This window comes from Ovis aries, chromosome 3 (genome assembly GCF_016772045.2).
Source record: "Ovis aries strain OAR_USU_Benz2616 breed Rambouillet chromosome 3, ARS-UI_Ramb_v3.0, whole genome shotgun sequence".
In the NCBI taxonomy this organism is placed as follows: domain Eukaryota; kingdom Metazoa; phylum Chordata; class Mammalia; order Artiodactyla; family Bovidae; genus Ovis; species Ovis aries.
The window spans coordinates 199,851,499-199,873,684 of NC_056056.1; the positions used below are offsets into that span (position 1 = coordinate 199,851,499).

At 38.5% G+C, this 22,186-nt stretch overlaps 1 protein-coding gene across 20 annotated transcripts in view; it reads left to right on the top strand.

Annotated features, from left to right (window-relative positions):
- The window catches only part of EPS8 (epidermal growth factor receptor pathway substrate 8), a 213,212-nt gene that overhangs the window by 117,488 nt on the left and 73,538 nt on the right, over positions 1–22,186 (top strand). For 19 of the 20 annotated variants that reach the window (XM_060413377.1, XM_060413375.1, XM_060413379.1 and 16 more), the window contains 2 exons: positions 17,725–17,804; positions 21,454–21,527. In XM_060413377.1, the coding sequence (XP_060269360.1) occupies positions 17,746–17,804; positions 21,454–21,527 (133 nt within the window). In that variant the 5' untranslated portion in view covers positions 17,725–17,745. Of the gene's footprint in view, positions 1–17,621; positions 17,805–21,453; positions 21,528–22,186 lie in introns of all 20 variants that reach the window. The other variant, XM_060413380.1, reaches the window with a different exon arrangement.

A 22,186-nucleotide genomic window follows, 5' to 3' on the forward strand; every position in this document is an offset into this window, starting at 1 on the left:
GGTGATCACTGGAATTGACATTTTTTTGTTTTGACTATTTTCTGTTGCATCACTTTCTAACAGCATATTAGGACTACCTCTGTTTCTGAGGATAAATGAAAAATAGTATTTTGAGAGAAGTTAATTTTTATATTTGTCAACAAAATATTAAGCTATATTGAATAATAGCAATAAGAAAAATTTCAGAATGGTTTGAGAGTTTTACCTTATCTGCCTAGTCATGAACTTTCCATGGGCTTATAAAGCTATGTACATTGAACTTGATATGCTCTGATACCTAGAGCAGTATACAAGGTCTTCTATCAGAGTGAAATACATGCCTCTGTGTAACCATTATGCTGATATTTGGATCTGTAAAACCGTGTCTTGCTAAAACAGATCAAACAAATAGAAATAGTAAATAGTCTTTGATAAGATGTGAGACCTCTATGTCTTATCAGATTAATCAATGTTTGAGTGATATGGCAGACAGGGATAGATGAAATTAAGATGGAAAGTAGCATCTTTTAATAACGGATCTGAAAAGCAGAGTAGGGGTGATGTGACCATGTGCATTATAATACATCAGTAAGCTGATCTGATCTTCACTTGTACAGATTGCTTTTTTTTCCCTAAAGTCCTGTATCAATTCTGCTAAGTGTTCAACTTAAAGATTTTTACTTCTATTAACTTTAGGGAGATGTATGTATGTTTCGGAAAAGTGGGATGAATTCAGCACAACATTTGCTTAAAGGTGGCATTTCCCATTTTGTGGGTTGTGACCATTTCTAAAATTATGTTGTCTAGTTTGTAAACCATAGGTCCTCTTAAGGAGCTGTACTGAAAATTCAGAGTGAATTGCTTGCCATGTTCTGTTTATTGTTTAACATCCTTTGCTCTAGGTAATGCCAAGGAAGGTAATCTTGGCAACAGGGTAGTTAAATATTAAAATGTTATGTCTCATCTGTGGGTCAGAGCTCTTCTCACTGCACCTGTAAGGTTTTATGATTTACTATTTTTAGGGACCATTTAATACATCATAATAGAATTTGAATTCAAGAGTTTCGATTTCACTAAGGATAAATTTAGAACATTTTTTTTTTCTGTCTCTCCACCCAGCTGGGCTACATGAGGCCCAGATAACTGTTTGCCTTTGTTAAAAGATATGTTGACCTGCACTAATTTAGTGTAGGGCACTACCATGGAAAAAGGATGTTTAGCAATTAAGATATATCATATATCATATAAAGTCCTGATTTCCTCATGGCTTTTGTTTTGTATTAGTCAATGGCACCAAGTTTAGTTTTGGAAGCCTTCTACCAAGGTTCATACAATATCTGAACAGTAACCCTCAAGGCTGATGTACAAGAAGAGGAAATTTGAAAAAAAAAATTATTGGGGGAGGTGGCAGGTGGGGTGGGTGAGATGGTCTTCTTGACTTCTTTTTCCAAAATGTTCTCTGAATTCTGCTCAGTTGAGGAATGAATTGACAGAAAAAAATCTATTTTTTTATTTGTACCCTGAGAGAATATGTCCCCAGTGAGTATTTTCCTGCCTCTTCTGAGAATCCGTGCCCAACAACTCTTTACTTCTGGAAAGATTGGAACGTCTTAAATAATGTTTACTTTTTAAAATTCTGATCATCTTTTGCTGGTGGTAGCCAGGGGTTTTGTTAAGGGCTATAATCTGTCTCATGCCCTGATTTTAGTTGCTTTCTTGGTTTCATTTTCTAGTTCTTTTCTTTCTCTCTCTTTTCTTTCTCTCTTTAGCAGTATTCTGTACCCAGCACAACTGAAGCTTAACTCAGATCTTCTCTGGACCACTTGAAATAGGAGTTTTATAGGGAATGAATCATCAGGGGTTTTTATTTGGTGAATATAAACTTCTTTTTTGTCTTTCCATCTTACCAGTTTAATATTAAAAAAATAGAATAAATAAAGTAATGGTGGGAAATACACACAAATCTCTATGTAGAATAATTCATAATAATTTGTGTGGATAGTTCTTCCTCAAGGAGGTGGAGCATCACTGTCCACCCCTTAAGAATATTCTACACATACTGACCTCCTTCCCAAGAGGGCTTGTGTAATGGTGGCGAGGAAAGTCACTTTATCATGGGGAGACCTGACAAATGCTGCCAAGGTCAGCATAAACCATGTGGAGTCAGGGTAGCAGCATGTACTAGTCTTGGTATGGTGTGATGAGAATGGCACACGTCTCTGTGTCTTTCTTCCAAAATCTGTAACTCCATTCTAACCATGAGAAAAAATCAGCCAAACCCCTATAGAGAGACAGTCTACAGATTAGCAAAGTGCAGCACTCCCCAGAAAACTGCCAAGGTCATCATTGCAGGTTGAATTGTGTCCCCCAGAAGAAATGTTCATGTCCTACTGCTCTGTGACCTCATTTGTTTATTTATTTTTAATTTAAAATTCTTTTAAGTTGAAGTATGGTTGATTTTATAATGTTGCATTAGTTTCAGGTATACAGCAGAGTGATTCAGTTGTATGTATTCTTTTCCCATATAGGTTATTATAACATATTGAGTATAGTTCCCCGTGCTTGCAGTATGACTTTGTTGGTTGTCTGTTTTGGACTTCCCTGGTGGCTCAGATGGTAAAGCGTCTGTCTACAATGCAGGAGACCAGGGTTCAAGCTCTGGGTTGGGAAAATCCCCTGGAGAAGGAAATGACAATCCATTCCAGTACTATTGCCTGGAAAATCCCATGGACAGAGGAGCCTGGTAGGCTACAGTCTATGGGGTTGCAAAGAGTCGGACACAACTGAGCGACTTGACTTTCACTTTCCCTGTGTTTGCAGTATGACTTTGTTGGTTGTCTGTTTTATATACAGTAGTGTGTTTATGCTATTTGATTCCTGGGTTGGAAAGACCATCTGGAGGAGGGCATGCAACCCATTCCAGTATCTTTGCCTGAAGAATCCCACAGACAGAGAAGCCTGGTGGACTGCAGTCTATAGGGTCATAGAGAATTGGACAAGACTGAAGTGACTGAGCATGCACGCACAGTGTGTTTATATTAATCCCAAACTCCTAATGTATCCCTTTCCCCTCTCCCCTTCAGTAAACATAAATTTATTATGTCTGTGGGTCTGTTTTGTTTTATAAATTCATCTGTATCACTTTTTTTGGGTTCCACATATAAGCAATGTCATATATTTGTCTTTCTCTGTCTGGCTTCCTTCTAGTGTGATAATCTCTAGGTCCATCCATGTTGCTGCAAATGGCATTATTTAACTCTTTTTATGTCAGTAATATTCTTCTATATATATATATATATTTATACACCACATCATATTTATCTGTTCATCTATTGATGGACATTTAGGCTGCTTCCATGTCTTAGCTACTGTAAATAGTGCTGAAGCGAACACTGGGGTCTATGGATGTTTTCACATTATGGTTTTCTCTGGATATATTCCCAGGGTTGGGATCACTGGATCATGTGGTAGCTCTATTTTTCAGTTTTTAAAGAAATCTCTGTACTGTTCTCCATAGTGGCTGAACCAATTTAGTTTGGCTGTGAACCCCTCATTCAGATAAGGTTGATAAACCAGGTTACCATGAGGTCATACTGGATTGGGGTGAACACGAACTCCACTGACTGGTGTCCCTATGAAAAGCAGGGAATTTGGGCTCAGAGACACACCAAGCAGAGGTCATATAGAGGCAGAGCCAGACTGAAGCGACGCGTGTACAAGCCAAGGAAACCCAAGGTGAGCAGCGACTGTCGGAAGCCAGAGGAGCGAGGGGCAACTCTTCCCTGCAACCTTCACAGAGAGCTTCGCTCCGCTGACACCTTGATTGTGGACTTCTCACCTCCAGAACTATGAGAGAATAAACTTATGTTTTAAGTCACCTGAAGTCATCAAAAGCATGGAAACTTTGAGAAATGGTCACACTCTAGAGGAGTTTAATGAAACATGGGGACTAAATGTAATGTGGTATTGTGGATAGGATTCCAGGAAAGAAAAAAAAAAAAAAGGTAAAAAGATGAAGGAACTCTGAATAAAGTATTGACTTTAGATAATAATAAAATGTTGATACTGATTCATTGTGACAAATATACCATATTAATATAAGATATTAACAAGGGAATGGGGAATTCAAGAATTTTCTGCACTATCTTCATAATTTTTCTGTAAACCTAAAATGATTCAGAAATTTAAAATTTTATTTCAAAATACTGTAGTTTTAATAAAAGGCTGCAGTTTTAATAAGACTTCAAGCATATTCAGTGGACTAAATAAGTCTCTTTAAAAGGGTGGCAGGTTGTGAGGAGGCAGCAGAATCTACTTTAGCTGATTAATTACATCACAGGGTACTTTTGAGTCAAAAATTTCCACTGATAAAGTATATGCCCCTTTAAAAGTCAATTTGTTGTGGCCTTTTTCACAGAACTAGAACAAATTTTTTTTTAATTTGTGTGGAAATACAGAAGACCTCAAATAGCCAAAGCAATCTTGAGAAAGATGAATTGGAAGAATCAAGGTAACTTACTTCAGACTGTAGTACAAAGTTACAGTCATCCAAACCATATGGTACTGGCACAGAAACAGACATATGAATCAATAGAACGATAGGTTATAAAACCCAGAAATAAACCCATGCATCTAATATGAATTCATCTACAACAAAGGAGGCAAGAATATATAATAGAGAAAAGACAGTCTCTTCAATAAGTGGTGCTGGGAAAACTGGACAGCTACATGTAAAAGAATGAAATTGAAACATTCTCTGACATCATACACAACAGTAAACTCAAAATTAGTTAACAACCTAAATGTAAAATGAGGCACTATAAAACTCCTGGAGGAAAACATAAGTAGAATACTCTTTGACATAAATATCAGCAATATCTTTTTAAACCTGTCTCCTAGAGTGATGGAAACACAAACAAAACAAAACAGGAAGTCAGTTTATTGTAGCAACCAGTATATAAGACTGTAAGTCCACTATTAGTCATGGAGATAGTATAATGTAGAAGGCGCACATTTTGATGAAAGGTTTTATCAAGGCTATATAGGGAGGGTACATATAAAAAGGAAAACTAATACATAAATAAATATACACAGATTTCACTTTAAATTCCTCATACCACTTGTGAAATTTCATGGAAACCTTGCTCAGAAATTGTTCAAGATCTGATCCATCCACTCTCTCTTCCCCACACTCCCAGTAGCAACCTCCATGTTCCTGTTCAGGAATTCCAGTTCCAACTGCCTGACCTGCTCTCTTCAGAGATCTGAGTCCCAGATCCATGGATTTGATGAACTTTTTTATTTTCCTTTTTCGAAAATTTTATGGGACTATAGTTGCGTTCAGTTCAGTTCAGTTGCTCAGTCGTGTCCGACTCTTTGTGACTCTTTGCACAGCACGCCAGGCCTCCCTGTCCATCACCAACCCCCGGAGTTCACCCAAACTCATGTCCATCGAGTTGGTGATGCCATCCAGCCATCTCATCCTCAGTCGTCCCCTTCTCTTCCTGCCTTCAATCTTTCCCAGCATCAGGGTCTTTTCAAATGAGTCAGTTCATCCCATCAGGTAGCCAAAGTTTTGGAGTTTCAGCTTCAGCATCAGTCCTTCCAATGAATACTCAGGACTGATTTCCTTAAGAATTGACTGGTTGGATCTCCTTGCTGTCCAAGGGACTCTCAAGAGTCTTCTTCAACACCACAGTTTAAAAGTATCAATTCTTCAGTGCTCAGCTTTCTTTGTAGTCCAACTCTCACATCCATACATGACTACTGGAAAAACCATAGCTTTGACTAGATGGATCTTTGTTGGCAAAGTAATGTCTCTGCTTTTTAATATACTGTCTAGGTTGGTCATAGCTTTTCTTCCAAGGAGCGAGCATCTTTTAATTTCATAGCTGCAGTCAACATCTGCAGTGATTCTGGAGCCCCCCAAAATTAAAGTCTGTCACTGTTTCCATTGTTTCCCCATCTATTTGCCATGAAGTGATGGAACTGGATGCTGTGATCTTAGTTTTCTGAATGTTGAGTTTTAAACCAACTTTTTCACTCTCCTCTTTCACTTTCATCAAGAAGCTTTTTAGTTCTTCTTCGCTTTCTGCCATAAGGATGGTGTCATCTGCATATCTGAGGTTATTGATATTTCTCCTGACAATCTTGATTCCACCTTGTGCTTCAGCATTTCGCATGATGTACTCTGGAAGTTAAATAAGCACGGTGACAATATACAGCCTTGACGTATTCCTTTCCCGATTTGGAACCGGTCTGTTGTTCCATGTCCAATTCTGACTGTTGCTTCTTGACCTGTATACACATTTATGAGGAGGCAGGTCAGGTGGTCTGGTATTCCCATGTCTTGAATAATTTTCCAGTTTGTTGTGGTCCACACAGTCAAACGCTTTGGCATAGTCAATAAAGCAGAAATAGATGTTTTTCTGGAACTCTCTTTTTTTCTATGTGCCAGTGGATGTTGGCCATTTGATTTCTCATTCCTCTGCCTTTTCTAAATCCAGCTTGAACATCTGAAAGTTCACAATTCACATACTGTTGAAGCCTGGCTTGGAGAATTTTGAGCATTACTTTGCTAGCATGAGAGATGAGTGCAGTTGTGTGGTAGTTTGAACATTCTTTGTCATTGCCTTTATTTGGGATTGGAAGGAAAACTGACCTTTTCCAGTCCTGTGGCCACTGCTGAGTTTTCCAAATTTGCTGGCATATTGAGTGCAGCACTTTCACAGCATCATCTTTTAGAATTTGAAACAGCTCAACTGGAATTCCATCACCTCCTCTAGATTTGTTCACAGTGATGCTTCCTAAGGCCCACTTGAGTTTACATTCTGTGATGTCTGGCTCTAGGTGAGCGATCACACCATTGTGGTTATCTGGGTCATGAAGATCTTTCTTGTATAGTTCTTCTGTATATCTTGTCACTTCTTCTTAATATCTTCTACTTCTGTTAGCTCCATACCATTTCTGTCCTTTTTTGTGCCCATCTTTGCATGAAATATTCCCTTGGTATCTCTAATTTTCTTGAAGAGGTCTCTAGTCTTTCCCATTCTATTGTTTTCCTCTATTTCTTGGCATTGATCTTTGAGGAAAGCTTTCTTATCTCTCCTTGCTATTCTTTGGAACTCTGCATTCAAATGGGTATATCTTTCCTTTTCTCCTTTGCCTTTAGCTTCTCTTCTTTTCTCAGCTATTTGTAAGGCCTCCTCAGACAACCATTTTTCCTTTTTGCATTTCTTTTTCTTGGGGATGGTCTTGATCACTGCCTCCTGTACAATATCATGACCCTCTGTCCATAGTTCTTCAGGCACTGTCTATCAGATCTAATCCCCTGAATGTATTTGTCACTTCCACTGTATAATCCTAAGGGGTTTCATTTAGGTCATATCTGAATGGTCTAGTGGTCTTTCCTACTTTCTTCAATTTCAGTCTGAATTTGGCAATAAGTAGTTCATGATCTGAGCCACAGTCAACTCCCGGTCTTTTTTTTTTTTTTTTTTTTTTTGCTGACTGTACAGAGCTACTCCATCTTTGGCTGCAAAGAATATAATCAGTCTGATTTCAGTATTGACCATCTGGTGATGTCCATGTGTAGAGTCTTCTCTTGTGTTGTTGGAAGAGGGTGTTTGCTATGACCAGTGCCTTTTCTTGGCAAAACTCTTATTAGTCTTTCCCCAGCTTCATTCCGCATTCCAAGGCCAAGTTTGGCCATTACTCCAGTTATTTCTTGACTTCCCACTTTGGCATTCCAGTCCCCAGTAATGAAAAGGACGTCTCTTTTGGGTGTTAGTTCTAGAAGTTCTTGTAGGTCTTCATAGAACTGTTCAACTTCAGCTTCTTCAGCATTACTGGTCAGCTCATAGACTTGGATTACTGTGATATTGAATGATTTGCCTTGGAAATGAACAGAGATCATGCTGTCGTTTTTGAGATTGCATCCAAGTACTGCATTTTGGACTCTTTTGTTGACCATAATGGCTACTCCATTTCTTCTAAAGGATTCCTGCCTGCAGTAGTAGGTATAATGGTCATCTGAGTTAAATTCACCCATTCCAGTCCATTTTAGTTTGCTGATTCCTAGAATGTCAGTGTTCACTCTTGTCATCTCCTGTTTGACCACTTCAGTTTGCCTTGATTCATGGATCTAACATTCCAGGTTCCTATGCAATATTGCTCTTTACAGCATCGGACCTTGCTTCTATCACCAGTCACATCCACAGGGGGGTATTGTTTTTGCTTTTGCTCCATCCCTTCATTCTTTCTGGAGTTATTTCTCCACTGATCTCCAGTAGCATATTGGGCACCTACCAACCTGGGTAGTTCCTCTTTCAGTATCCTCTCATTTTGCCTTTTCATATTGTTCATGGGGTTCTCAAGGCAAGAATACTGAAGTGGTTTGCCATTCCCTTCTCCAGTGGACCACATTCTGTCAGACCTCTCCACCATGACCTGCCCATCTTGGGTGGCCCCACAGGGCATGGCTTAGTTTCACTGAGTTAGACCAGGCTGTGGTCCTTGTGATTAGATTGGCTAGTTTTCTGTGATTATGATTTCAGTGTGTCTGCCCTCTGATGCCCTCTCACAACACCTACTGTCTTACTTGGGTTTCTCTTACCTTGGACATGGGGTATCTCTTCATGGCTGCTCCAGCAAAGCACACCCGCTGCTCCTTACCTTGGATGAGGGGTATCTCCTCACTGCCGCCCCTCCTGACCTTGAACGTGGAGTGGTTCCTCTCGGCCCTCCTGCACTCGCGCAGCCACTGCTCCTTGGACATGAGGTTGCTCCTCTGGAGCATTATAGTATCAGTATAGTATTAATGTTTTGAACTGAAATGTTAGTCATTTCTCATATATCATATCAAAGAGGTGTATATACACTGATGATATCATCATAGCAATAAGAGTTAGAGGGAAATACTCAGATAGTACTAATAAGGTATATGTGGCTCTTCTCTGTGCTAGGCCTTCCTAAGAAGTCTATTAAGTACTAAACATATAATTATGACTAGAATGTTTCTTGTTAGTTGCTTGTTAAGTTTTAGTAACAAGTATTTTTTTTCATCTAGTTGTTAAGCCAGTGATATGCTGAATTGAGCATAGATTTCCTCCCAAATTATGACCTAACTTATAAACAGCCTAAGAATTTTCTGAGAATTATAAAGAAAAAGAATCAAGATAATTATTTTAAATGATTGCAATGTATTGTGCCTTTAAGGCACAGAATTATTCTTTCTACCTGGAGATTGGCCTTGAGAAAACACTGTGCTTCCATATAGCTTAGAAAATATTGTGATACTTTAACAAGTGTTAGCTACTATTGTCATCATCATCATCATTTTTTTAAAAAAATAACAGTTTAGTGTTATTTGTTTCCTAAGTTTTTTCACACACCAAATTTCTCTATTCCTAAAAGGTTGACCAATGACATAGAGAAATAGATGATGACTTTTCTACAGGTGACAATACTGGTAAGATGTATTGAAAAGTGATTGCTCTAGAAGACACAGAAGGAGTGAGAATATGTGATGATTGAGATGGTTGAAATTATACTTTTTGGTCTTTTTTATACTGTAAGCACAATCACTAATAGACTGTGTCACACAGTATTGGTAGAAATTAAATTTGAATGGTGTTTTACTTAAAACCCTACATGATGATGATAATCACCGTCCTCACCCCACAGTTTGGTTATCACTTAGATCAAGAGACAAAAATTAAATGAAGTTAAAGTTGAAATACAGTTGCTTCAAGATAGGTACTCTGTCACACACAGACTAACAAAAACTTAAACAAGTAAACAAAAATCTGTGACATTTTTCTTAGGGCACACGTCATTTCAGAACAGCTTAATATACAGAGAGGCTGCTGGTTGTATAGTAGCTAGATTGTGTAGTGGGATACTAACATTGAATAATGCCTACAGACTCATTCATCACTTTGTAAATCGAAAAGAAAAGGGAATATAAATTATTATTTTATTTATATTTGGAATCTTAAGCTTTCTGATACAAGTTTATCTTGCTAGTTTAGCCTTATTATAGCCTTATTTATTTCTTCTTACAGTGACTTTCATACATGTTATTTGCTTTCCTTTGAAAATTTCTTTGTTGAACAGTTTTGGTACGCTTACCTTAGATCTTAAATTTATCCTCCTTATCTTTGTAATTGCTAAGGAATGCTATTTTCTGGAGAACATGAGGGGAAAATTATAGTCACTATGACTTACAAAAAGTGTTTCCATAAGAAAATTGATGCTATTTCAAATTTGTTGGAGGCTGTAATGAAGATTTTAGTGTACACTTTTAGTAGAATTAAGTGGTTAATGTATAGTAGAGTTAACTGAATTTTTCCGCCCTTAGGAGCAGTGAAGAAAAACTTTGTCTCAGTTTTTGAGTTGTTTTGTCTAAGAGTTAACAAAGGTAAAAGTATATAATTTCTCAGTAAGAGTTGATGATTCTTCTATATTATATATCTGTTCCTATATGTAGATATATCTCTACATATATGAATATACATATATATATACACAGACACACATATGCATATATTGTTGTTGTTGTTCAGTCACCCAGTCATGTCTGACTCTTTGTAGCCCCATGGACTGCAGCACACCAGGCCTCCCTGTCTCGCCTCCTATCCTGGAGTTTGCCCAAGTTCAGGTTCATCGCATCAGTGATGCCGTCCAGCCATCTCATCCTCTCATGCCCTCTTCTTCTGTCCTCAATCTTTCCCTGCATCATGAATTTTCCAATGAGTCATCTGTTCGCCTCAGATGACCAAAATACTGGAACTTCAGCTTCAGCATCAGTCCTTCCAGTGAGTGTTCAGGGTTAACCTCCCTTAAGATTGACTGGTTTGATCTTCTTGCTGCCCAAGGGACTTTCAGGAGCCTTCCCCAGCACCACAGGTTGAAAGCATCAATTCTTTGGTATTCTGCCTTGTTTATGGCCCAGCTCTCACAACTGTATGTGACCCCTGGGAAGACCATAGACTTGACTGTACGGACCTTTGTCGGCAGAGTAATGTCTCTGTTTTCTACGCACTGTCTAAGTTTGTCATTGCCTTCCTGCCAAGAAGCAGTCATCTTTTAATTTCATGGCTGCAGTCACCATCTGCAGTGATTTTGGAGCCCAAGAAGAGGAAGTTTGTCACTACTTCCACCGTTTCCCCTTCTATTTGTCATGCAGTAATGGGGCCAGATGCCACAATCTTAGGTTTTTAATATTAATCTTAAGCCAGCTCTTTCACTCTCCTTCTTCACCCTCATTAAGAGGCACTTTAGTTCCTCTTCACTTTCTGCCATTAGAGTGGTGTAATCCACATATCTGAGGTTGTTGATGTTTCTTCTGCCTGTCTTGATTCTAGCTTGTAACTCATCCAGCCTGGCGTTTCTCATGATGTGCTCAGTGCATAGGTTAAACAAACAGGGTGACAGCAGACAGCCCTGTCATACTGCTTTCTGAATCTTAAACCAGTCTGTTGTTCCATGAAGGGTTCTAACTTTTGTTCTGATCTGCATACAAGTTTCTCAGGAGGCAGTAAGATGGTCTAGTATTCCCATCTCTCTCAAGAGCTTTCCACAGTTTGTCATGATCCACATAGTCAAAGGCTTGAGTGTAGCTGATGAAACAGAGATAGATGTTTTTCTGAAATTCCTTTACTTTCTCTATAATCCAGTGAATGTTGGCAATTTGATCTCTAGTTCCTCTACCTTTTCTTGGACATGTGGAAGTTCCTGGTTTGCATAATAGTGAAGCCTGAAGCCTAGCATGAAAGATTTTAAGCATGACCTTACTAGCATGGGAGATGAGTGCATTTGTCCAATGGTTAGCATATTTTTTTGGTACTATTTTTGGGAATTGGGATGAGGATAGACCTTTTTCAGTCCTGTGGCCACTGCTGGGTCTTCCAGATTTGCTGACATAATGAATGCAAAACCTTGATGGCATCATCCTTTAGGGATTTGAATAGTTCTGCTGGAATCTTATCACATCCACTAGCTTTATTAGCAGTAGTGCTTCATAATGCCCACTTAAGTAGAGATATATATCTACATATGGTATATATGTGTGTGTGTGTGTGTATATATATATATTTGTATGCATGTATGTGTATGACATGCTGCTGCTGCTGCTAAGTTGCTTCAGTCATGTCTGACTCTGTGCGACCCCAGAGACGGCAGCCCACCAGGCTCCCCCATCCCTGGGATTCTCCAGGCAAGACCACTGGAGTGGGTTGCCATTTCCTTCTCTAATGCGTGAAAGTATATATATAAGTATATGGTTTCCCCAGTGGCTCAGCGGTAAAGAATCTGCCTTCAATGCAGGAAATGCAGGTTCAGTCCCTGGGTCAGGAAGATTCCCTAGAGGAGGACATGACTTCCCATTCCAGTATTCTTGTCTGGAGAATTCCATGGGCAGAGGAGGCTGGTGGGCTATAGTCCGTGGGGTTGCAAAGAGTTGGATATAACTGAAGCAACTGAGGAGTCAGCATATATATGATCCATATAGGTATAAATAGGATATATGTTTCAAAAACCTAAAGGAAAACAAACATTTGTAATTGTTTCCTTTGCAAAGAGTGCCCTGTATTGCTTTGTTTAAATATCTAAAAGCCTCCACAATGCTACATGAGCATCTGTGACAAATGACACTCTGGTTGCTAAAGAGGAAAGTTTCTATATTTAAAATTCAGTTTAGCAAATCAACATTTTCTATTCCTTTTTCAAGTGTCTCATTCTGACAAATCACTATTTTAAAACAAAACACAAACCACGCATTTATTTGACTGTCATGAAGAATTAAACATGAAAAAGATGAGCTGTGGCTATCGCTTTTCACTAAAACCACCTGCTGTGGTTTTAAAATGCAAACTAGATAAAAATCACTACAAACCCTGGGGGTTTAATTTGAGTATTAAATAAACCAGCTTGTTTTAAAAGAGTATTTTTTTTTTTTTTACCTTTAGGAGAAACTTGTACATCTATCTCATTTGATCTTTTGTTAGCCGTGTGAGCTAGAGAGACCAAATTGCCTCTATTTTACTGATGAAAAAATAGAGGCAGAGGCTTAATTGACTTGCTTAGGCTAGTTAGTGCCAGAAATGGTGTTAAAGTTCTAGGCTTTTGTGAAAGCCTCTGTCCTAACCTTTAGCTCCCTGGTGGCTCAGCAGTAAAGAATCCACCTACAGTGAAGGAGATGCAGGAGACACAGGTTTGATCCCTGGGTCCAGAAGATCCTCTGGAGGAGGAAATGGCAATCTGCTCCAGTTTTGTTGCCTGGGAAATCCCATGGACAGAGGAGCCTGGTGGGCTACAGGCATAGGGTTACTAAGAACTGGACACTACTGAGCGACTAAACACACACACGCACACGCACACACACACCACACACACACACCACAGAGACACCATAATGTTATCTCAGGCCTCTGTCCTGGCCCAGATTCTAGAATGTAACAGTGGTATGCTCTCTCTTGATCCTATAGGCTTGTGAGAACCAACTGTGAAATATTCAGGATTTCGTAAGCTGCTGTTAAACCATTGCTAGCTTGGAATGAGCCATAGTGGGTTATACAATACATATTTATACAATGCAAATCAGGAAGTATTACAAATCAGGGTTCTGTTTTTCTCTAGAGAACTGGTTTACCTCTGTGCACTGATTGTATCTAAGTATAAATCAAAGGAAAATCAACAACAATAATAAAAACAGAAACAGTAATTAGTATAAATATAATCTTATGGGTGCACTATTTACGTTGGTTAAAGGTCAATATTTCTTTGTTCTTTAATTTAGAAATTTGCTTCTAAGCTGTGAATAAATATGGACAAGACTCTCAGAAAATGTTGAATTAAACTTGAGTGTTTTGAGGACCTTTATAAGTCTTATCCATTCTTTAAAACCTAGGTCAAGTTCCAACCCTTCCAAAAATTATGGCATTTGCCTTGCTTTTCCTATCTCAGAACCTTTAAATAGATTTAAAATAGAGCCTTATACCTTGGGACCTATTTACTGTGTGTTTCATATGGATTGGTTTTATCTCCGTAAGAATACAGTAAACTCTTTGAAGAGTAGGATGTAGACTTCCAGTCCATCCTTCTTCCTTTGAATTAATATCTTATGAACACCCAGCCTGTTCCTGGTACCATTCTTAATGCTTAAGAGACTAGACAGCAGTCATCAGATAAGTCCTTGCCCTCATGGAGCATAAAGTCTAATGAAGAATCAGGAATTAATTTAAACAAATGAGAAATTACAACTGTAGTAAATACTTTGAAAAATTGTGTATAGTGCTGAGTGTATCTGATGGTGGGCTTTTATCTATTCACAGAAGTCAGTAAATGCTTCCCCAAGGACATGGTGATTGAACTGAGATCTGAAGAATGGGAAGGAGTTAATTTGAAGTTACTAGGTCTTCAATATTATTATAGACTTTCTGTGCCCCCCCTGTTTAAGTTCCAATAAATCATATACTGCCCCCCCAACACCCCCCACATTTGGGCCTGAATTTTCCCTTTGTAATAGTAACAACAACTTAAAATATTATATTTATTTACTAAGTATATGTTTTTCCTATTAGACTATTGGCCCAAAGCTAGGACTATGTCTCTTCTGATCTCCTTAGGAGTCCCAGTATTCATCATAGTACCTGACATGTAACTGACACAATAGTTGTTAATGTTTCTATTCTTGCCTTTGTCTCATAATAAAGCTGGGATACGTCCCACCTACCTCTCAGTTATTGAAGCAACATAGTAATGTAATGTATACAAAAGTCAGACATGTAAGACAGGATCAAAATAGTTTAGTGCCACAGAAACCAGGAAGGGCCAAGTATTTAGGGGGTGAATAGAAATAACTCAGGTGTAGGAATACTGTCTAGGAGAAAAAGAAAAGGCTATTGATATGGCAATAAGGAAGTTTTACTTATTTGCACTCATCTTATTTGAAGGAAATTTGTTCAGTTTATGAAGCAGATTAAAAAGGGTTTCTGAAGAGAAATTCAGTTCAGTTCAGTCGCTCGGTCGTGTCCGACTTTTGCGACCCCATGAATCGCAGCACGCCAGGCCTCCCTGTCCATCACCATCTCCCGGAGTTCACTCAGACTCACGTCCATTGAGTCCATGATGCCATCCAGCCATCTCATCCTCTGTCGTCCCCTTCTCCTCCTGCCCCCAATCCCTCCCAGCATCAGAGTCTTTTCCAATGAGTCAGCTCTTCTCATGAGGTGGCCAAAGTACTGGAGCTTCAGTTTTAGCATCATTCCTTCCAAAGAAATCCCAGGGCTGATCTCCTTCAGAATGGACTGGTTGGATGTCTTTGCAGTCCAAGGGACTCTCAAGAGTCTTCTCCAACACCACAGTTCAAAAGTATTAATTCTTTGGCACTCAGCTTTCTTCACAGTCCAACTCTCACATCCATACATGACCACAGGAAAAACCATAGCCTTGACTAGACGGACCTTAGTCGGCAAAGTAATATCTCTGCTTTTGAATATGCTATCTAGGTTGGTCATAACTTTTCTTCCAAGGAGTAAGTGTCTTTTAATTTCATGGCTGCAGTCACCATCTGCAGTGATTTGGGAGCCCCCCAAAAAAAGTCTGACACTGTTTCCACTGTTTCCCCATCTATTTCCCATGAAGTGATGGGACCAGATGCCATGATCTTCATTTTCTGAATGTTGAGCTTTAAGCCAACTTTTTCACTCTCCTCTTTTACTTTCATCAAGAGACTTTTTAGTTCCTCTTCACTTTCTGCCATAATGGTGGTGTCATCTGCATATCTGAGGTTATTGAGATTTCTCCCAGCAATCTTGATTCCAGCTTGTGTTTCTTCCAGGCCAGCGTTTCTCATGATGTACTCTGCATAGAAGTTAAATAAGCAGGGTAGCAATATACAGCCTTGACTTACTCCTTTTCCTATTTGGAACCAGTCTGTTGTTCCATGTCCAGTTCTAACTGTTGCTTCCTGACCTGCATACAGATTTCTCAAGAGGCAGGTTAGGTGGTCTGTTATTCCCCTCTCTTTCAGAATTTTCCACAGTTTATTGTGATCCACACAGTCAAAGGCTTTGGCATAGTCAAGAAAGCAGAAATAGATGTTTTTCTGGCACTCCCTTACTTTTTCGATGATCCAGTGGGTGCTGGCAATTTGATCTCTGGTTCCTCTGCCTTTTCTAAAACCAGCTTGAACATCAGGGAGTTCACGGTTCATGTATTGCTGAAGCCTGTCTTGGAGAATTTTGAGCATTACTTTACTAGCATGTGAGATGAGTGCAATTGTGTGGTAGTTTGAGCATTCTTTTGCATTGTCTTTCTTTGGAATTGGAATGAAAACTGACCTTTTCCAGTCCTGTGGCCACTGCTGAGTTTTCCCAATTTGCTGGCATATTGAGTGCAGCACTTTGACAGCATAATCTTTCAGGATTTAAAACAGCTCAACTGGAATTCCATCACTTCCACTAGCTTTGTTTGTAGTGATGCTTCCTAAGGCCCACTTGACTTCACATTCCAAGATGTCTGGCTCTACATTAGTGATCACATCATCATGATTATCTGGGTCGTGAAGATCTTTTTTGTACAGTTCTTCTGTGTATTCTTGCCACCTCTTCTTAATATCTTCTGCTTCTGTTAGGTCCATACCATTTCTGTCCTTTATGGAGCCCATCTTTGCATGAAATGTTCCCTTGGTATCTCTAATTTTCTTCAAGAGATCTCTAGTCTTTCCCATTCTGTTGTTTTCCTCTATTTGTTTGCATTGATCACTGAAGAAGGCTTTCTTATCTCTTCTTGCTATTCTTTGGAACTCTGCATTCAGATGCTTATATCTTTCTTTTTCTCCTTTGCTTTTCGCCTCTCTTCTTTTCACAGCTATTTGTAAGGCTTCCCCAGACTGCCATTTTGGTTTTTTGCATTTCTTTTCCATGGGGATGGTCTTGATCCCTGTCTCCTGTACAATGTCACGAACCTCATTCCATAGTTCATCAGGCACTCTATCTATCAGAAAAAGTTGCTTTTCTTGTGAAAAGTAAAATGAATGTATAAATGAATACCTTCTGGAAAAAAAGATATATCCAAGTGTATGGATAGGATGTAGTCAGATATGCTTTGAAAGAATGAATAAAGAAAATGGAAGGAAGGAAAGAAGGAAGGAAGAAGGAAAAGCTAGATACAGAAAAAAAGACTGGAAGAAACTGACAGGACTGGTAAACATTTATCTTTAAATGATAGGGTTGGGTGATACTTTTCCCTGCAGTCTATTTTGTATTTTGTGCTTTTCTGTATTTTTCAAGTTTTTTTTTTAAAATTTAATGATTTTATATTACTTTCATAATGAAATATTAAAATAACATTTCATAAAATTGAGTAAAATATAGAATTATGTTTATCTAGTTTGAGGGTTCAGAACTATATTTACAATTTTTCTTTTACTCACCTGGGATTTGATCCCTGATCAGGGAACTAGATCCCATGTGCTGCAACCGAAGATCCCACATGGTGCAGCTAAGACCCGGGGCAGCTAAATAAGTAAATAAATATTAGGAAAACAATTTTTAAATGGCAATTTAATCTTTGTTTGTATGTCCATATGTAATTCTGGTGCCTGAGCTCTCAAAGGGTGGAGATATTTATATTTGTAGCGTCATCCTGGAAGTGACACGTATTTTAGTGAATGAATAACTTTAAAGCTGAGATGTCTTAACCTTTTTACTGCCTTCAATCCATGAACCTTTCTCTTTTCAGAACACAAGTGTTAGAATCACGATGAATGGTCATATTTCCAGTCATCCCAGTGGTTTTGGAATGAATCCATCTCAAATGAAGTAAGTTGGACATTTTATATTTAATTTTTTGCTTATTTTAATTTGTTTTGGTGGTTTTAATTGTTTTGTACTTTCAGCAAAAAGATTGGTTTCACTTATTTATGTAGTTCATTCCTCAATATATAATTTCTTTGTAACACTAAGATATGTTAATATTAAAAGTTTACTGTGTCTTATAAGAAAAAAGATGATTAAGCAATCAACCCCAATGACAATGATCTAATTGAAGACATTTTGTTCTGGTATTTTATGTATTAATGCTTTCCATAGTTGAATATGTACTCTATTTCATAACTTTCACTTTCTCTGGAGCATTCAATTTTTGTTATTTGTAAAATATTTGCATTTGAGGAAAGTTAAATGTCATCTAGTCCAGTCTCTCAAGATATTTACCATTGTGTAAAATTTTTTAAAAGGCCAGTTCCTGTGGCTTTAGATATAATTTGAAATCAGTACACCAACTCAAGTGGCCATTGCCTTTTATATTGTGGTTAATACTGTTGCTATTTTATATTAGTCATTCTGATTTAGAGTTCACTGTCTTTCATAGCTCGGTTATTCACATTTTTCAGGTCTAGCCTGTTCACATTGCTTCATCTTTTCTTTTTACAAAGATGATTGCCAATACCTTTAGTGTTGGTCAGTAAGAGACACCAGGGGAGTATGTCAAGTGTCATCTTTATCTTGTCCATGAGTTTATTCAAGTCAGAAAGTTTTACCACAGCTTCATTTTTTCCTTTTTCTTATAATAAATATCCATTTAATCATAAATTTATTGTAATTTCTTCTATTAAGGAATTCTTATTTCTATCCCAAACTATTCCTTCTCTTCTAACTTTATTTGTGGGCTTTATCTTCTGCATGAATTTTTACAGCCCCTTTCCATCTGGTTTTGTTCAGTGCTAAGTCATGTCTGACTCTTGACCACCCCATGGACTGCAGCACACCAGGCCTCCCTGTCCTTCACTATCTCCCAGAGTTTGCTCAAATCCATATCCATTGAATCAGTGATGCTATCCAACCATCTCATCCTCTGCCACACTCTTCTCATTTTGCCTTCAGTCTTTCCATCTGGTTACCTTGCCATTAATTCCTGGATTATCTTTCTTAAAAAGTAGTTTGGATCATGTTACTTCCCTGTGTAAAGAGATTAGAAATTTAATTCTTAAGCTCTCCATTTGCCTTCCCTGCTTTTTGAGCCATTCATCTCTGCCAAGCACATCCCATTAGATGCTTATCCCTTCAGCAGCCATGCTTGTTCTTGAGCAAGATCTACATGCTTTTTCCTCACTTAATTGTCACCTGCTTCTGGAGCTGCCTTCCATTCTTTTAGATTCTGCTTAAATGCCAGTCAAGTCTTCTTGAGCATACTTATAGAAACTTAGTCCTTTTTTTGATGTTTTATCTATTAGTTTTATCCAGATATCACATTCTATAGTAACCATTTTTCTTGTATTAACAATACACTCCCTACCCCCCTACCCCCACCTTTGTTGTTGTTTAGTTACTAAGTCCTGTCTGACTCTTTTGTGATCCCATGGACTGCAGCCCACCAGGATCTTCTGTTCATGAGATTCTCCAGGCAAGAATGTTAGCATGAGTTACCATTTCCTTCTTCTAAGGATCTTCCCAACACAGGGATCAAACCTTTGTTTTCTGCATTGGCAGGCAGATTCTTTACCACTGAGCCACCAGGGAAACCACCCACCTTACTCCTCATTTATCTAGATTTTCAGTTCAGTTCCGTTCAGTCGCTCAGTTGTGTCTGACTCTTTGCAACCCATGGACTGCAACATGCCAGGCCTCCCTGTCCATCACCAACTCTCGGAGTTTACTCAAACTCATGTCCATTGAGTTGGTGATGCCATCCAACCATCTCATCCTCTGTCATCCCTTTCTCCTCTTGCCCTCAATCTTTCCCAACATCAGGGTCTTTTCATATGAGTCATTTTTTTCACATGAGATGGCAAAAGTATTGGAATTTCAGCTTCAACATCAGTCCTTCCAATAAATATTCAGGACGGTTTTCCTTTAGGATTGACTGGTTGGATCTCCTTGCAGTCCAAGGGACTCTTAAGAGTCTTCTTCAACACCACAGTTCAAAAGCATCAGTTCTTCAGTGCTCAGCTTTCTTTACAGTCCAACTCTCATATCCATACATGACTGCTGGAAAAACCATAGTTTTGACTAGATGGACCTTTGTTGGTAAAGTGATATCTCTGCTTTTGAATATGCTATCTAGGTTGGTCATAACTTTTCTTCCAAGGAGCAAGCGTCCTTTAATTTCATGGCTGCAGTTACCATCTGCAGTGATTTTGGAGCCTGAAAAAATAAAGTCTGTCCCTGTTTCCCCATCTATTTGCCATGAAGTAATGGGACCAGATGCCATAGTCTTAGTTTTCTGAATATTGAGTTTCTAGATTTTCAGTTCAGTTCAGTTCAGTCGCTCAGTCATGTCCAACTCTTTGCGACCCCATGAATCGCAGCACGCCAAGCCTCCCTGTCCATCAACAACTCCCGGAGTTCACTCAGACTCATGTCCATCAAGTCAGTGATGCCATCCAGCCATCTCATCCTCTGTCGTCCCCTTCTCCTACTGCCCCCAATCCCTCCCAGCATCAGAATCTTTTCCAATGAGTCAACTGTTCGCATGAGGTGGCCAAAGTACTGGAGCTTCAGCTTTAGCATCATTCCTTCCAAAGAAATCTCAGGGTTGATCTCCTTCAGAATGGACTGGTTGGATCTCTTTGGAGTCCAAGGGACTCTCAAGAGTCTTCTCCAACACCACAGTTCAAATGCATCAATTCTTCAGCACTCAGCCTTCTTCACAGTCCAACTCTCACATCCCTACATGACCACAGGAAAAACCATAGCCTTGACTAGACGGACCTTAGTCGGCAAACTAATGTCTCTGCTTTTGAATATGCTGTCTAGGTTGGTCATAACTTTTCTTCCAAGGGCTTAATAAATGTTTACTGAGTAAATTTTAAAAAGTTAAGTAATGTTTACTTCACATAACAGTAAATTGGAAGTAGGGTATAGCTTAGTCAGATTTAATGATAAAGTGTTATTTTTGTTAACTTCTCTTTAGGCATTTGTGAAAACAATAGTGTCTATTTTGCTATAGTTTGAATGACTGAGAACTTTTTATAATTGGATCACTCAAAACTCAATTTAGTATGGTAAACTTAAATTTTTCTATGCTAGCTTCAACCTTATTGAATCTCCATGGCTGGTTTTTGGTTTTTTTTTTTTTTTTTTTTTTTCCTGAGTCTTTACAATACTGCTTCTGTTTTTATGTTTTGGTCTTTTTTTTGTTGTTCACAAGGCATGTGGGATCTTAGCTCCTCTACCAGGGATCAAAGCTGTACCCTCTGCATTTTGAATGCAAAGTCTTAACCACTGGACCACCAGGGAAGTCCCTTGGCTGTGGTTCTGACTTGGCATTTGAGAGAATCTATATTGGATCAGTATCCAATAGCCTATTTCTGGACAGAACCAGCTGTATTAACTCTATATACTTTTCTGAAAACACATGGTGATTGTGGTACACTGGAATTTGCATTTGTAGTTTTGACTTTTTATTGCTTCGTTTGGACTTTAACTCATCACACTTACCTTTTTTTATTTTTTTATTATTTTATTACAGTGGCTACGGATCATCAGCCACCTTTTCCATGGACAGAGATCACAGTTCACGAACAAGTGCAAAGGCTCTTTATGGTATGTTCGTATATTTAATGGGGTATAAATACATTTCTGACTACTTTTGCAAATGACATATTCAAAGCCACAGTTCGAACCTATGACTTGTTTATATTATTGGGAATGAAATAGAGATAAATGCATAAGGATTATTCTAAAAATAATTTTTGTGGAATCTACCAAAGCCGTAATCTCTATGGGCTGTCATACAATTTAGAACTACAGATGAAATGTATTCAGTGTTTTCTATGGAGACTTTTCTATGGAAACCTAAGTACCTAAGTAGATTTCCCCAACTAATGATGCATGATGTGTTTGTTGATCTTCATGACTGATTCTGTTGATCATGGGTTGACAGCGGGACTTCCTCCTTACAGCTCTTGAACTTTTTGGGTAATATTATAGTTTGACCAATAGCCTGTATGTAATTTCTTAGTGATCTTTCTCTAACTTCCATTGTCTTCATTCTGTTGTCCCAGCTATAAATAACTTTTTTTTTAACTTCAAATATAAAACAGAATTCAATACTACAAAGAAGTTGAGGACTCCTGAGACATATCACATGTGTTTAGGAAGACATTTGCTTTTATGGGATCTGTGTGGCCTTTTATTACTATATACCCATTAAGAATGAGACTAGTATTGGGGTGAAGAGCAAAGACTCTGGAGCCAGTCAT